Raw genomic sequence first — 17,327 nt, 5'->3', positions numbered from 1 at the left:
TAGATGCCAAATTAGGGAGCCAGTGTGGCAAAGTGGTTTTGAGTATTGAACTGGGACTAGGGAAATCCATGTTCCATGAGGTTAGTCAAGAAGCTTACTGGATGACTTGGGCCAGTCATGGACTCTCAACCTAACCTACCTCACAGGATTGTTGTTGGGAGGATAAAATGGAGGAGATCCTAATAAGCTGCCTTGGTTTCCTTGCGAGAGGAAGAAAGGGAGAGCATAAATGTAATGTAGAAGTATTTATTGAGCAAAGATGGGAGGGTTTTGAATGCCCTCCCTTGTCTACCAATTCTTTTCCAAAAGTGTAGTCTCCCATGGTTTGTAATTTCCTTCCTTCCTTTGAGCATGGTCTGAAAAAAGTTCAGCTGTAGGGGGGATGAGGGGTTAAAGTTTGCCAGAGATCTGGCACTGAAGGGCTAGTATGGTGTAGTGCTTAGGAGTGCAGGACTTGGTTCTGGTCCTCAGCCATGGAGCTCTCAGCCCAACCTAACTTACAGGGCTGTTGTTGTGAGGATAAGACTGAGAGGAGTAAGAGAATTATGGAAGCCACCTTGAAGGGCAAAAGGGTAGGATATACATAAAATAAAGACAGGATATTAATATAATGATATAATAATATCACAACCTCCTACACTTTTTCTCATGTGCAACTATCCACTTTCATTCTCTGTTACCTTGACAAATGGGAGGCTGGGATTAGGTGTTTGCACAAATAACATCTTGTTTGGCCCTTGGAAAAAACAAACACAACCCTTTTGCAGCCTGACCTATTGTAGGAAATATAAGGCCCCTTAGCATCAATAGTTCTGTGCTACTGGTGTGTTGGTTGATTTGAGGATGGACCCTGTATAGCAATAAGACTGGGAACAGCTGCTCTTGTATTGGTCCCAGAGAATGATAACTGTGAAGCCAGCACAGTATTATTTATGGGACCAGCTATCCTGGCCCTAAGCACAGCCCCTACCACATCCCATTTTGTTGGTGCAATAGTAAAATAACCAATTTCTCCTAAATTGTTTGGTTGAAAACAACCAATTTTAGTTTGAAACAAAGCTGATTGCTTTGTTCATGGCTGCTAAAATTCAGTGGTATATGTGTGGCTTTGGTGGGGGGTGAAATTGGCCCCAAGAATTACCTGTCAAAATCCATACCTGATTCCATACACATTTATGATGGCACTTTTCATTTAGCACTTCTAGATTAGGCTTTTATTAAGGGGTTGGAGGAAAGTCCAGACTCGGTTGACTTCCATTTGTAACTTTCCCATGCCTTCCTACTATTTCTTCTTACCACAGAAAATCCATTAAAGAGGGAAAGACAGAACAGTTGCACAATGTCTGAAGCATTATTCATCCACAGCCACCCTTTCAAAACAGCCTGGCTATAGGCTGATCTCTTTGCCCTCTACTGTATGGGAAGCCAGATGATATCACATTCTCACACAGAATCCTCAACAAGCTTTCTTCCTTTTAATCTGCTTCATGATAGCATTTACATTTGTCAAACATGATCAAGGCAGCAAGCTCCTGATCCTGTAGCTGGATGTTACGCTACTGCAACATGTCTTCCTCTTGTCTTTTCTCTTCAGAAGGTGGTGAGGCTTGGTTCCTTCCTAGCATGTTCTGCAGGGTAGAGTCCTTTTCTGGGCAAACTTTACTCAGTAGAAGAAACGGCAGCTTTAGGCTCTTAGGTCTGAAGGTGTATCTGACTGCCGAGATGGGTGACTTGTTTGGAATGCTTCTAATTCTAAAAGAGCTTTGTTGATTTTGCTTATTGTGGGGTATGGTGTAAGATCCACTTTAAACCTGTTAAGAGAAGTTAACAGTTAGACTTGGAGTCACTAGTAGCTAAAGTGGCAGCATGGGTGGGGCTGCAGCTCTGTGGCAGAACCCATGCCTTGTATGCAGAAGTGTCCAGGTTCAATTGCCAACATCTCCAGATAGGGCTAGGAAGGAACTCTGCCCAACATGCTGGACAGCTGCTGCTGGTAAGTGTTAGATGGACCAATGGCCTAACTCGGTGTAAGGCAGCTTCATCAGCTTCTGTGTTTTTGTGAATAAATGCTCCATCCACAAGGCCTGCTTGGATCTACTGTACTCAGCTGCTGGCCAAAGACCGAAGAACTGGCTCCTTCAAACCAGAGGTGTATCTAGTCCAGCATCATGTTTTCCCAGATGCCTAGGAGGCCAAGAGCAGGACAACAGCCCTTTCTCACTGCTTTACCCAGCACCTGGTGGTCAGGGGCACACTGGTTCTGATCCAGGAGGTAGAATACAGCCATCATTACTAATAGCCATAGTACTAATGCATTCCTTAAAATATTGCACCATTTTTCAAGCTGCATATGCATTCCTTTAAGACCAAGCTTGATCTTGATTCAGAGACACTCAACAGAAAGAGTACATTGAACACAGATGATAGGCTAGGGGCTCACTAGCCCAAAATGGTTCCCAGCTATGTAAAAGTGAGCTAAAGTGGTATGGGGTGTGTGCATTTGTAGGACACTAGAGGGTATGAGGGAGGAGTTAGAAAGTAAAGGAGTAGAGGGGAGAGAACTAGTAAGGCTAGAGGCTTAAAAGAGAGAGAAGAAAACGTGACAATATTTTCCAAGGTTTTTATAAAAAATCTTTGAAGGGGGCAGGAGTGGAGAATTCAATGGATGCTGTTTGAGTACCCTGCAGATGCCCTGATGCTTGTGGGCACTGTGTTGGGACAAATTTGACAGTCGGTGGGGAGAGAATAGAAAAAGAAGAGATTGTGGTCTGAGGAGGAACATGAGGCCACAGTAAGAGAAGAATGAAGAGATAGTTTATAAAACTTTTCTTTTACATCTGGGTAACAACAAATAAAGCACTAGTCACTAGTGGAAAGATGCATACTGCTTCCAGGACTAGAGGGTACTATTACAAGTTGATCATATTCCCTTCAATCTGAAACTTTCACCATTCAGCTTTACAGGCCAGATGGATTATAGTATGGGTTTGAGGTTAAGATAATTCAGTGCTCGTCTCCAAGTTTAGAAGACCTCCCAAAACCAAGGTTCTGGAAGTCAAAACCCAATTTAAGAGTTGCTACAGTCTCCAGATTATCTGCTCCTTCAGTCAGTTGCAGCTTGCACACACAGAGGAACATGTCTGACTGCCAAACTGCCTGTTGTGATTATACCACAAACCAGCTTACCTCTCAGCATTATACACCTGGGGAACCAAGCACAGATCAGCCATGGTCACCTGCAGAGAAGCAAAGCATGGTCTCAAAGCAATGCAAGAACCCTTCTGTTGAAGATTTAAGATATTTCAGCCCTGTAAGAATCATACAATGGAGGCAATTGGTAGTGATGAGCTTTGATATGGATGAAATTTCTGCCGAGCAATTGACGAGTCATTTTAACTCTTGCCCCATCTGACCGAACACGATCTACCCAGACACTCATCAAGACCTGGGGGCTGCCTTCATCTGCATCAGGTGACTGCCATGAACTGGTAGGATAATATGGGAGAAGAGGGTCTTTTAGGCTTGCTAAATGTAAATACAGTTACCTGGGCAGGCAAAAATCCCACTGAATTTATTGGAACTCCTGAATAGTTCACAGGATTGTGCTGTGTATATCCAATTTTAAGATGGAGTCTAGCTTATCAGTGGCAACCTGATCCTTGCATATTACAGTATGTTTTGGGAGAAACTTGATCATTTTATGCATTTGTGCATGGAAATGTTCTATGTTTTCTGTGAAGGCTGTTCTTCACATTGTCAGCAGCTTGTAAGGCCCTTTTAACAAGGCCTTGCACCCTTCTCCAGAGCCATTACAAGATCAAATACATCACTCAGCAGCTTCCAGAAGTGGCCATCAAACCACCTCTGCCAGCAGGTGGTGCTAGTGCAGTATAAATTAATTGTAAACCCTGTTGGTAGTTCCAAAAATGGCTGAGAAGTTATTTCATTTCTATACCACTCCATAGCCAAAGCTTGGTGGTTTGTTGGGGTAGAGGGAGGCAAAGAAGGGGTGTATTTAAGTATTATTACTCATTGTATTAATTTTACAAGAGGGTGACTGAATCATACAACTTAAAGCTTATCAAATACATGTGCTTTAGGTACATCTAAAGAGGTACATCTGTACATCTTTCAGTTAGTGTATCAACAGGAACCACCAAGATCAGTTGGAGTAAATAAGTCTACTATCAATGTACCATCTGAGTATATTTGGTTGGAAATAAGGATCATAGCATATTGGGACTTCATGTGGATTCCAGTGCACAGAAAGAAACTGCTTTCCTTCTCAGATTTTCATGGACCCTGTGAATCTCTCTGCGTGCACTCGAACCTTATTCATTCTGGGCATCTGGTTCTCTTGGTGATCAGATGCTTGAGCTTGTCTTACCTCATTCCCTACGCAGTAACGGCCAGCTGTTTCCTGCAGGATCTGCTCCAGAGCTGCAGGAAAACAAAAAGGTAACATTACTGGCAATTGGGATTTTTTTTCATCATAGGGTTTTTATGGATAGATAGGGCAGCTGTCTTTCATACTGGGAGACGAGAAAATTTGTGGAAGTGCCTATTCCTCCTGGAAATTATCCTTACAGACAAGTTTTCCAGAGACATGGTATAAAGACAAGGAGTTATATTCAGTGTTAGTCCTCCTTAGAGTAGACCCACTGAAATACTTTTGCCCATCAGCTTAATGGGATGACCCCAGGATCTAGTACATGGGCCCTCAAACTACGGCCTGCCGGATGGATCCGGCCCCCCATGCCCATTTATCCGGCTGTGCTGCTGCCCGCAGGCATGCTCACCGCCACCTTGCCACGTGCAGATGGTTTTGGACTCACTGGGAGAACTTCGAGCAAGCGAGCGAGCCGGCCACATGCGCCTGACACCACCTTGTGCATGCATGACGCCGCCTCAAGCGTGCCCGACGCCCAGGCACCCCTGCCTCACCGGCCCGTGCCAGTCACCGCCACTTTTCAACTGGCCCCCTACTGAAAAGGTTTGAGGACCCCTGTTCTAGTATTTTAAGAGGAAGGAACAAGGCAGTTCCTGATGCTTAGTGGTCAGTATAACTTCTATTTCCATCTTTGCCTGTAGAGTGTAAACTGGGTGAAAAAAACACGCATAAGCCTTTCTCTACTTGCTGTATTGTCTTTCAGTCAAGCATAAAATTTTAGCAGGAAGAAGTGCTTGTAGGGGAAAAGCAGCAGCAGGGCAAAGGGTTAAGTACTCTTACCGTTTTGCCATGTAAAAACAAAACAGCCTTTTCTTTTTTTAAACTAACAGGAGTTGTTCGCAGGGGGTATTCCAAATTGATGCAACTCTGTTTACAATGTAAAATAGTACAATTAACTGTTCCACCTTCCTATTTTACCAAGCCAGTCTGCTTTCCTATGTCGATCAGGCCTTAATATAGTAAGACATCTTGAAGATTCATTTCTAGTGGCTGTTTGCCTCAGGGAAGGGGAATCCCCATATTTTTCTTCTCCAAACATTCTTGAAGGATTTCATGCTGCTTAATTCTTCCTCCAAAAACTCCCAATGCAATAGAAGAGGGGTTAGGAGCCTTGTCTTTCCTTAAACATCCCACCCTATTAGCAAATGACTTTTGGCTGAAAATTTCACCCTGGGACTTACCTTTGAAGCCACGAGAAATAAAGTGCTGTGCCCAGTCCAGCTTCTTTTCTCCCATTTTGTTCAGGACTGTTAGATTCTGAGAAATAGCATAGTTGTAGCTGGTTAGATTCTCTCTCCCTGCAGAACTTAACCATGACTATGCGTACGTAAGAGAGGCCACTAGGGAAAATGCTGGGGAAAGGAGCACAAAGGCTATTAGTAAAGGATATTTTGTCCATGCTATACTGCATGGGTGAGGGAGCTGTGGTCCTTCAGATGTTGCTGGACCATCATGGCCAATGGTCAGAGATTATGGGACTTGTGATCCATGAGCATCTGGAGGGTCACAGATTTCCTTCTGCAATAAAGGCCTTAATTTGTCATGCCCTAAAGCTGGGAGAGAGGGAAATACTGGGGGAGCATTTCCTTACCCTTTGCTTCATCCTTGCAAACAACAGACTTAAGTCCCATTCATTTTGATGGGTCTATTTTAAGTATGGCTAACATGGAATTCAACCTAATATACTGAGGTGGATGCACCAATTTCTTTTGTCCCACTAAGTCCCTTGTTGGCAACTGCTTTTTTCAAATGGAAGCCAAATGTGGGAATGAATGTGGGCTGAAGCAGCAGCAAGATGTACAGCAGAGAGCTCTTTAACTCTAACCTATTCTTCAACAGTTTTGTTACAAACATGCCATTTTGTACATAGCACAACTTTAATTAATCTTATCACAGAAAAAATAAGGACAATAAGGAGTAATTGCATAATGTCAATACAAGGAGCCCTCTTGTCTGGAAGTATGCTGGATCACCTGTGGCAAATAATTGTCATTCGGCAACCAGACAAATCCGCAACACCTGGACTGCAGGAGAACAGGATGGTGTTGTCTAGGGCGAGTCAGCAAAACCTTTCTGGAAATGAAGTCCTTACTTTCACAGGTTCCCCAAGGTCCTGACCACCTTGTTTCTCAAGGCTCTGAACCTCTGGAACCAAGGATACCAAGTAATAGCAGCATGGAGAGCAGGGATTGTCAGCAGCACCATGTGTTCTGTTAAAGAACTGATTCCATCTTCCTGGATTTAGTGGGCAGTATCTTATACTGCTTCCACACTAGTGATATGGACCACTGGCAGGTCCTGAAATAACTGGGAGCAAGTGAAAATGCATATTTCTGGAATGGAGCAGCTCATGGAAGGGAGCTCCATCCCTGTCCTGTTCTAGAAATGAATGTTCCCATCCATTTTGGGGACTGGTGTTCAAGCAGTCCATTCACTTGGTGCAAAAGAGCTAGCAGAAATGCAGCAGCAGTATAGGATACTTGTTAAGGATGGGCATACAGCCCAGAGGGCAGAAGGTTATTTACTTGTAAGGGCTGAATTCCAGAAGTAATGTGATCAGAGATCATCCGGACTTGGGCTCTCTTCTTTGGATCCTGAGGCAAGATCCTAGGGTTTGGCCGTGTCTCTTCCAGATATTCTATTATAGCCAGCTGCAAGAAGCAGAGATACATTACATTTAAGCTGAAATAATCTTGGGAAGCTGACCAAAAAGGAAGGCAGTTCCCTGATGCATGTAAATAAAGCCAGATATGCTTAGCTTAAAGTAACTGAGCAGATGTTTCCAGAGGTGGTAGTGTATACCGTGCAAGCAGTCCTATGCGTGGGAATCCCTTGGTAGGATTTTAGCAAGCCACTCCTTTTACTTCAGCAGAGATGCAGTGAATCCCACCTCAAGAATAAAGTTCACTGCATGAAGAAAAAGTACCTTATGGAGTGGGGTTATTTGTTCCTAACAAACTGGCCACGGCTTTCATGCCAGCAGATCCCAAGCCTGATCTTGAGAATTGGCTCCCAATTTAGAGTGCAAAGTCTGGACAGCAGAACTGGATAAATCGTTAATACAAACTGCTTACTCACCGACTGCGAGAGGGTGATGCCATCAATTTTGAGAGCTGGGACTTGCTGCATTGGATTCACCGTTTGGAACTCAGAAGACAGCTGTGAAGATGAGATAACGCCTAAGGCACTTGAAATGCAAAATGGCAAAACTTTCCCCATGAAGAAAAGGCCTTCCAAGTCTTTGACTCAAGATAATGTTGGCTGATACTTTTGTCAAAGACAGAAGAGGAAAGACGAGACCAAAAAAGGAGATGGACTGAATCCACAAAGGAAGGCACAGCTTTGAACTTGGAAGAGCAGAATGGAGCTGTCATGGACAGGACATTCTGCAGGGCTTTCATTCATGGGGTTTGTTGGTTTATTTAAGGCTTTTACATTCTGTCCAACTACTAGCATCTCGGGATGGTTTTACCATAAAAGCAACACAAATAAAATGGAGCACAGCATCCAACACTTCAGTATAATAAAACCCACATTTAAAACCTATTAAACATTAAAATAGTGGGAAAGTAGAAAGGGGACTTATGGGTTGCCATAAGTCAGAGACAACTTGACAGCACAACAAACTCTTGCTACCCCATTCAGATAGTGGGATGTCTCCCCTACATCACAAAGAGCACCACAACCTTCACTTTGGATTTCACTGACAAGAATGTTCTGCTGTCTTCCCCATGTAGCCCAAAACTGAGAAACCTAAAACAGTTCCTCTTCCAGTGCACTGCACACTAACAAGCACCACATGCTTTCACTTTCTGAACAATGTATAGTAACTTGATTCCTTTGGCTCAGTAAAATCACACTTACACAATCATCTCTCAGGCACATGCATGCATGCACACGCACCAGGCTCTCCAGCTTTTCTGGACTGTTGGACTACCATTTGATTTGGCATTTGCAGCTCAAACCCCACCTCCAGCTTCTATTTGGGTTCTTGCACAGATTATTTGACGTTAAGAGTGCAAATGCTGTGCCTATTTAGCCAGAAAAAATGCCCCACTATTTGCAGAATTCCCCAGCCAGGAGTTGTAGGACTTTTTTCTGTCTTAGCACATATAGAATTGAGCCTTTAGCATTAGCAGTTGGCCTTCTGGGGATAAAGGGATATAGATTGAGTAAAAGAAAAGATGCAGCCTTGCCCTGCATGGATCTTCACAATGTGTCAAGGTACTAGCTAGAGAAGGCCCTCTCATATCCAGCATTGACAATCCATGAAGAGTAGGAACAGCATTACCACCTGACCCAATGAAAACACACAGTGAAAAATATCAAGGGGGACCTGTACTTGTTCTTCCTCGACCTGTAAAGCAGACCTTCCTTGGGACACTTGTTTGGCATTCATTAAGCACATAGGGGAGAGTTCTACTAGGCCCATCCATCCCTCCATTCCAGCATCTGGTTTCCCACTGTTGCCAACCAGACGCCCACGAGAAGAAGCCCACAAACAGGATATGAGGGCTACCTGGCCACCCTGGCAGTGGAATCTCAGCAACTGGAATTCAGAGGCACACTTTGAAATGCTTCCAAATTGTTCTTATTCTTTTAAGAATCTGCCAACCAATAGTTACACCCCTTAAAGATGCAGACCTATTATGACTATTGTAAACCATTGAATTTTGAGGTTTACAGTCGTCCTGTGCAGGGCAGTAGGAATGGAGGTAACAATCTCATCTCCCGTTCTGTATTCTTTGCTAGACAGCCTTTTTTGCTTGTCTGGCTGGGGTGTTTCAGAGAAGGAGGGAAGGACACTGAAGAGGATGCAGGATAGCTCGTATCCTGACCTTTCGATTCTCCTCCACTCCTTGCCCAGCAAAATGACCCATTTACTACCACTAGGGCCACAGGATTGCTTCCAAAGTGGGGGAAATCTGTTTCAAATGCCTTCAGCTTTACAGATAAGAAGAGTCCCTTTCCCTGTAAAGTCATCTGAGGGAAGTGAAGCAAAATTCTGTGCAATGGCTTTTGATCCTAGCAACCCAGACTTTACATGGGTCCCATCTTCCTGCTGTACAAAATGGAATGCTGTTGTCTCCTTACCTGCTGCCCTCCATCTTTTATAAGATTCACTGGTACTTGATCATACACAATGCCTTTCAGAGCCAGCGCTGCCAAGAAGAAGGTGAAACACTTACCTCCAGCAACTTTTATCATTTCTACTTTTAAGCCTTTTCTATATAATAAGTTAGAACAGCACAGCAAGATGATAAAAATTCATAGAATAATTTCACAAGACTGTTTGGCTTTAAGAATTTTCAAAACTTCTTTGTTGGGATAGCTGGCAGCATACAAGTGCAAAAATAAATGCATAAAGAGCAAACGGTAATGAAAAGCAAGACTTTATTTGGGGGAAAATGAGCTCACTGATATTTAAAGCAACAGCAGTATAGGGTACAGTGCACAGAAGAGCTGATTGAAGCAACTAGAGAACACTGGAAGTTGCAGGGCTTTTTCCCATCTTAACACACACAGAACTGTGCACTCAGTTTCAGCATTTCCCAAAAGCGTATAATTTCTCTCCTCTCTGTTCTCTCTCTAACTCTGAAGGGTTAGGCAACATGGCTGCTGCACAGTGCATCTCAGCTTGCAGTTGATCCATGTGGGTACAGTATTTGAGCAATAATTTCTGTGCAGAAGCCAGATGCAGCCATATGGGAATTTCTCTAGCAGAATCTGCTACTGTCTTCCTTTATTCCTGCTCAGCAAGGAAAAGCTTGGACCTAATTAAAGAAACAGAACCTCCACATGTTGCTGGACCCTCACAGCCCTTGCTGGCATAGTCAGGGGTGAGAGAGGATAGCAACTGTAACCCATTTGGAGGGCCACATGTTCTCCATCTCCACTCATAGCACATCTGGACAAACCACATTTTTTTACATTCCTTTTTCAGTATCTGAGCCATTTGCTTTCCTTTTTAAAAACCCAAAGAAAATGCTGAATGTACATATTTCACTTCTAGTCTCCACCCAGCCATGCAACTGGGTGACTTTGGGCCAGTCACAGATTCTCAGACTGTTTCCTCACAGGGTTGCTGTAAGGATGAAGTGGGAAGGAAGAAGAAAATTATGGAAGCTTCCTTGGGTTCCTTACAGGAAAAGGGAGTAAGATAAATATAGCAACCAAATGAATATTATCCATGGAGAAAAGCAAAATGGCTAGAGTCGTAGGACAAGGAAATATGAACTGAAAGCACATATGCTGCGAGAGGGCTGGAGTGGAACACGACAAGGCTGTTCTGCATGGGGATGGTTGCACACAGAATAAATCCCAGAAGGAGGAACATAGGAGACTGTCTCATACTAAATCAAGCAATGATCAGTGTTGCCCATATTGAATATGATGACTGGCAGTGCCTCTCTGGGGTTCCAGCTCTAGCTGGTGATGCCAGTGCCTGTCCTTGGAAACCCTGATTACAAATATGTACTCAATGGCTAAGTTATGGCCTCTTCCTGATAATGAGGTCCCGCTTTTCCCCAGTGCAAGGGCCACTCTGTACTAGATTTTATGAGGTTACCACTTCTTCTGACACAACTGTTAAAACCAAAGCTTCCCAAGATCCTTTCCATTAAGATCCTTTCCATTTCAGTGCAAATGTAAAAAAATGCAGCAACTACAAACATCTGGATTCCACTAACTTTTAATGTAGACAACATGCCTAGAATTACTCTCAGACTTGGCACAAAAAGAGGACTAGGCAAACAGAGAAACATGCACGCAAAAAATGGTTAAGACCATCAAAAGATTTGGAACTTCTATTACATAACAAGAGTAAATGTGGTCTGTATTGCATACATTTTCTGCCACTCTAGAGGGTCATGTCACACAGTAAAAATAAAAATAAGAAACTACATGGAACATCTGCAAAGTAATTAACTTGCACTTTGTGTGTAAATTATCAGGTGAGATGGTTACACAAGATGTACGTACAGGCTGTCACCAACTGCAGCCTTTTACTGCTTGTACTGTCAGTAAAATGGTTATATTTGCACATTACAATCTGCACACAGGTTGCACATCATTTCCATTTTTAATGCATGAATTGCTCCTTGCTGTCTTCTGTAAACCCAGCAGCTTTCTTCCTCCCATCCCAACCTGTGATATTTATTTTTTATTCCCTAAGGTAAAGAAGAGCCATCTGAGGCTGCAATGATGTGTACACAGTTACCTGGGAATAAGTCCCACTGAATTTATCAGGATTTACCTCTGCATAGGATTGCCAATCCCCAGAAATGGTGGATCTTTTTAGTTACACATTTTTCTACTTTGTCACTTAATTGATCACTGATTAACTGGGTTTGGGTGAAAGCATGTGCCAAGGATATTGCCCTTTCAACCTCGTCTGCACTGAAAGATTTTGAAACAGAAGCATTCTATGGAAGAGGATTCAGTAACTTTCCTTACCAATTCGAACTCTCCAGGAGCAGGAACTTCTGAAATAAGTATAGAGAACTGGCTGTAGGGAGAGGGAAAAAACACATATGGAAAAAAAATCAAAGTTTTTAACTGGAGCAGACTTATAACATTGAAGCAGAAATACTATATACAATGAAGCCAACATACTTTTTTGTTTTAGGTTAAGATGGCATTACAGCATTTCATGGAATTGAAATGGAATTTAATTTAAAATGGAATTGATGGGCTTTACAAAGGCACATTTGAGGCATGATTTCAGACAAGCCTATAGGTTGCTTTGAAACACTAGCATTTTCCACCATTGCTACTGTTTGGATCAAATCCTGCACAGATATCAGTGGGAAGTTCACTTTTGAAAGTTTCAGCAACAGTCAGAAAGAAAGACTCATGCAAAGGCCTGTTCCAAGAACTGCAGCTAGTACAGCAAAGGAGTGCAGCATGGAATGCATACAGAACAGCCAGCCAGTAATGCATTACTACCAAGGCAACGCCTCAACCATTGAAAATCTGTGTTTCTCTCACCTTTTTGGTAGTCTCCATGCTGTGCGTGCACAATCTATCCTCGGAATGAACGCCAGCTCATACTGCACTGATGGGGGACGAACTTCCCTTGCAGCCAATCAATGAAATGCCATAATCCCACCCTTTTGTCGTCAGATGGCAGAGCAGAGCAAGAGAACAGACAAGTTCTTATTCCTTAGCATTCTGAATCTCCAAAAGGGAGAAGAAACTAGAATCATTCCACAAAAGAATTCTCCATAAAAGAAATGCCAGTTATGAAAACAGTGAGTTGGAGTTGTCTTCTGTCGGAAGGCTCCAATCATGGAAGGTGCCACTACCAGATGTTCAGGGTGAACCCTCTCCCCTGTGTAGCATTTCCAGGGGGCTGGAAGGCTGCTGTGTAGAGGCAGGGCAGGGAAGTCTGCCTCCACTAGCCTAGTTGCATGTGGCTTAATCTGGATGTAATTCAGTATTGATATTCAGAACTTTACTACATTCAACTTGATCCAGGGTTCAGAATATTTTGGCAAGGGCTGGAAAATAAATAGGATGAAAGCAGTTGTGATTAGACCACTCCTAAAAAAGCCAAACCTGGACCCAGGGTTGGTCAGCAACTACCATCCAGTAGTGAACTGGGAAAGGTGTTGGAGTGCGTGGTGGCTGGGCAGTTCCAAACATGCTTGGATGGAGCAGATTTTCTATATCCATTCAAATCAGGTTTCAGACCAGGGCTTGGGATGGAGACTGCCTTGGTTGCCCTGTATGATGACCTGTGCCAAGAGATACAGGGGGAGTGCAAACCTGTTGATTCTCCTGGACCTCTCAGTGGCTTTCAACACCATCGACCATGGTGTCTTTCTGGACAGGTTGGCTGGGATGGGAGCCAGGGGCACTGCTTTGCAGTGGTTTCAATCCTACCTGGCTGAGCATGTCCAGAAGGTGGTACTGGGGGATAGTTGCTCCATGACCGTTCCGCGGGGCTCTATTCTATCTCCCATGCTGTTCAACATTTACATGAAACTGCTGGAAGAGGTCACCAAGTTCAATTTGGATGCCAGGAAGTACTTACTGACAGTTAGGACCCTGAGGGTATGGAATGGGCTTCCACAGGAGGTGGTTGAGGCCCCATTGGTGAGGATGTTCAAGTATAGGCTAGACATGCACATGCTAGGCATGTCGTGAGCACAGCCAGCTGGAGCCAGGAGTCAGACTAGATGGCCCGGGAGGCCCCTTCTGACTCGCTCTGTTTCTATGTTTCAGGAGGTTCCAGGTGAGGTGGTCTCTGTCCTAAACAGGTACCTGAATATTTTCTCTGAATACTTCCCAGGACAGTCTTAAATTGTTATTTATTTTTGACAGCTGTTGTTCTGCTTACTTGGTATAACTGTAATATTTCTTTTTAAAATTTTTATTGTGATTTTTATTGCTTTTATTGTTGTTTTTAGCATTTTGCTGTAAGCCACCTAAAGAATCCACCTGGATTGGTGGGCAGCATACAAATGTTTTAAATAAATAAATAAATAAATAAATATGAAACCAGTTGCATCATACCAAAGGTCTAGCTAGTCCTGAATCCTGTTTCCAGCAGGGATCATGCAAACATACATTTACAGGAAGTCCAAAAGCAGGACATGGGGCAGAAGCCCTCTCCTGCAGTAGTTCACCTGCAGACAGTGTTCAGAGACAGCTTCTGACCCTGAAGGCTGAATGCAACTGACACAATTAGGCATTGATAACCTTGTCAGTCCACCTCAAGGTAGCTGATTCCATCGCTTAACCATGCAGTGCTGCGTGAAATATTTGCTTTCCTCCCAAAGAGAACGAGGAGGCTTTAGATCAGGGGTGTGAAACCTCCTTCTAAAAAGAGATGGTGGAGCAGGGGCACAATGCTACTGGAAAAATGTAACATGTTCTCAAAACCCTGCTCCCTAACCCTGCACGGCCATAGCTAGGCCAATCTTCCCCACCTCCAGGCAGCTGAGGATACTGGGGAGTTGAGTAAGGTTGGGGTGTGGGGAGGGTACGCTGCGTGCACTCGGTTTAATAAAGCTGAATTCGGAAGGTTTGTTTCTTCCAGTGCTTCACTGATTGTCCAGATGGCGAGATTGCAGCCTTTACCTCTAATCTCCAGTTACTCGGTTGCAGGGGAAAGTTGTCATGACCGAAAGGACTTAAAAATAGGCATTAAACTTACCTCCCGTCTGAACAGCGGCTGTAGCTACCACTTAAGCCGCAAACCGGAGCCGGGACGTAAAGGGCAAGGGGAAGGGAAGTACTCACAAAAACAATACGAAAAAGCAAAAGAAATGGCGTGTTCTTTTGTACGTAGAGCTACAGAGAAAGCTTTTTCTTCTTTGCATTGTTATCATAGCAAATACCTTCGCTAATGAGGCACACATCTTGCACGCTTCCTCTTTGTTACGCGTCTCCCTCTCTGAAGTGCAGAACTGCACTCCTTTTACTGGTAAACATGGGCCATATTTTAACACTTCGTCTAGATCGGATCTGACTAGTCACAAGACTTCGCTTGAGAGGGAACTCTTTTCCGTGCATTTTGGGGGTTCTGGGAACTGTAGTTTCAGCCCTTTATTTCATCCTTAAACCTTTGCTTATAAGTTGTCATGGGAAATATCAAGTAGGTGACAGTATCATTTTCATGAATCTATCACTTAATCTATTCCATTCCTTAGGATCAAGGTGACAAGCAAGAATTAAAATGGAAAACTTGCTCAAAGCAGATCTATAACTGCAATGCAAATTTGGCAGTGGTAGCTGTGTCCAGCTTTGCTAAGTAATTCAGATCTTTTTGCATAGATTCATAGAATAGTAGAGCCAGAAGGGGCCAAGAAGGCCATTGGGTCCAACCTCTGCTGGTGCAGGATGCCAAGTCACACCATCCCATTCAGATGACTGTCCAGTTTTACCTTGAATGTCTCTAGTGTGGCAGAGCCCACGACCTCTCTTGGCAACTGGTTCCACTATCATATTGCTCTGACGGGAAGTTTTTCCTCGGGTCTAGCCTGAATCTGTTATGCTGCAACTTAAGTTTGTGGTTCCATGTCCTATCCCCAGGGCTGAATGAGAAGAGGCCTTTTCTTCTTTGTGACTGCCTTTGCAGAGTGCTATCATACCCCTGGTAGTCTTCTCTTCTTGGGGCTAAACATACCCAGCTCTCTTGGCCTCTCATCACAGGGCTTAGTTTCCAGACCCTGGATCAGCTTCATTACCCACCTCTGAACCCTTTCTGGGAACCCTTTCTAGTTTTCTTGCATCTTTTAAAAACCTGGGTTCCCAGAACTGAACACAGTATTTCAATGAGGTCTGACAAGTGCTGAGATAAAGGGAACTAGTACCTCTCTTGTTCTGGAAGTGATGCTTCTATTTAGGCTTCCCAAAATAGTGTTTGCCCTTTTTTGCAGCTGCATCACATTGTTGACTCATACTTAGCTTTTTGTCTACAACAAATCCAAGGTGTTTTTCTTTTCCAGTGTTGCTGAGCCAAGTATTTCCCATCTTTGTATCGATGCATATGGTTTTCCCCCCTAGATGGAGAACTTGGTATTTTTCCCTGTTGAATTTCATTCTGTTGCCTTCAGTCCAACATTCTAGCTTGTCTAGGTTGTAACTGGTTAGTTTATATTGCAAGAGTTTGTTCAGTAAAAAAGTCACATCACATTTAACTATTCCAGGAGGCAGGTAGGGAAAGAGGAAGCCATCCATATGTCAAGAAGAGTTGTAACTACCTGACTTTATTCATTTATTTCTGATTTCTTATCTTTCTGTAATGCTTCTCAGCCAGGTCAGGCTCCAAAAGTGTTTTGCTGTGAAAGACTGAGAGCAGGAGCTCTGTGAATGAGAGGAATTTGAATAAATTTGAATAAATGAAGGCACAGTCCATAGGATTGTGACCCAAATTATATTTCTTCAGACAGGGTTGCTAACTCTAGTTTTAGGTATTGTCAACTGTTGTTATTTGCTGTCAGATAATCTTTAACTTATGACAACTATATGAATGGGAGCCCTCTCAAATGTGCTGACCTTCACAGCCCTGCTCCTCTCTTGTAATGTCAAGGCTGAAGTTTCCTTAATGTAGTCAATCCGTCACATACAGTATTTAGTCTTCCTCTTCTTTTTTGCCCTTGACTTTACCTAGCATGCCTGGCTTCTTCATAAACTATTGCCTTCTCATGATGTGCCCAAAGTACGACAGTCTCAGTCTTGTCATTTCTGTTTCTAAGGAAAGTTCGATCTAGAACCCACTTGTTCGTCTTTTTGTTGGTCCAGGATATTCGCACAGTGCTCCTCCAGCACCATGTTTTGAACTCATGTATTTTCTTCCTGTCAGCTTTCTTCACTGTCCAGCTTTCATATCCATATATTGTGATCAGAAATACAGTAGTATGGATGATCATGGCCTTAGTCTTGAATGAAACATCCTTACACTTGATGATCTTTTCTAGTTCCTTCATTGCTGCCCTTCCAAGACTCAGTTTTCTTTGAATCTCTTGGCTCCTTTATCTCTTTGAATAGATGACTGAGTCAAAGTATGTAAAATCTTTCACAATTTCAGTTTCTCCATTGGTGACAGTACAGTCTTGCAATTCTTCTGTAGCTGTGATTTTTGGTTTCTTACTGTTCAGCTGTAGTCCTACTTTCGCCCTGTCTTCTTTCACTTTAACCAAGAATCATTGCACTTCATTGCTGCTTTCTACTAGTAATATGGCATCATCTGCAAATCCTAAATTATTGACGTGTCTCCTGCCAATGTTTACTCCATCCTCTGATCCTAATCCAGCTTTCTTTATGATATGTTCTACATACAGATTGAACAGATGGGGAGATCATATACTCCTTGCCCCAATGCCTTTGCCTATAGGAAACTTTCCTGTTTCTCCACATTCTGTCCGAA

At 43.3% G+C, this 17,327-nt stretch overlaps 1 protein-coding gene across 3 annotated transcripts; it reads right to left on the bottom strand.

Annotated features, from left to right (window-relative positions):
* Positions 1–1,453: 1,453 nt before the first annotated feature.
* GSTZ1 (glutathione S-transferase zeta 1) lies at positions 1,454–14,932 on the bottom strand. Of its 3 annotated transcripts, XM_044436903.1 has the most exons (10): positions 14,797–14,905; positions 12,440–12,561; positions 11,906–11,957; positions 9,545–9,612; positions 7,529–7,609; positions 6,976–7,101; positions 5,632–5,707; positions 4,388–4,440; positions 3,187–3,236; positions 1,454–1,811 (listed from the first exon to the last, which is right to left on the bottom strand). In XM_044436903.1, the coding sequence occupies exons 2-10, from the start codon at positions 12,455–12,457 to the stop codon at positions 1,685–1,687; spliced, it is 651 nt and encodes a 216-aa protein (XP_044292838.1). In that variant the 5' UTR covers positions 12,458–12,561; positions 14,797–14,905; the 3' UTR covers positions 1,454–1,684. The 3 variants fall into 3 exon arrangements, with proteins under 3 accessions (XP_044292838.1, XP_044292836.1, XP_044292839.1); XM_044436901.1 differs by lacking the exon at positions 12,440–12,561 and having other exon boundaries at positions 14,797–14,932; XM_044436904.1 differs by lacking the exons at positions 12,440–12,561; positions 14,797–14,905 and adding an exon at positions 14,613–14,770.
* Positions 14,933–17,327: the final 2,395 nt, after the last annotated feature.

The sequence above is a fragment of the Varanus komodoensis genome, unplaced genomic scaffold, assembly GCF_004798865.1.
Source record: "Varanus komodoensis strain SLA01 unplaced genomic scaffold, ASM479886v1 scaffold3, whole genome shotgun sequence".
Classification (NCBI taxonomy): domain Eukaryota; kingdom Metazoa; phylum Chordata; class Lepidosauria; order Squamata; family Varanidae; genus Varanus; species Varanus komodoensis.
The sequence above is the reverse complement of the archived record's forward strand: the minus strand, read 5'-3'. Positions and strand labels throughout refer to the sequence as shown.

Coding starts and splice junctions, on each gene's coding strand:
- GSTZ1 (XM_044436901.1), bottom strand. CDS start 14,817: ATGTGTGCCTCATTAGCGAAG. Junction 7,610..9,544: donor TAAAAGATGGAGGGCAGCAG/GTAAGGAGACAA, acceptor TCATCTTCACAG/CTGTCTTCTGAGTTCCAAAC. Junction 3,237..4,387: donor GTTACTGCGTAGGGAATGAG/GTAAGACAAGCT, acceptor GCTTCTCTGCAG/GTGACCATGGCTGATCTGTG.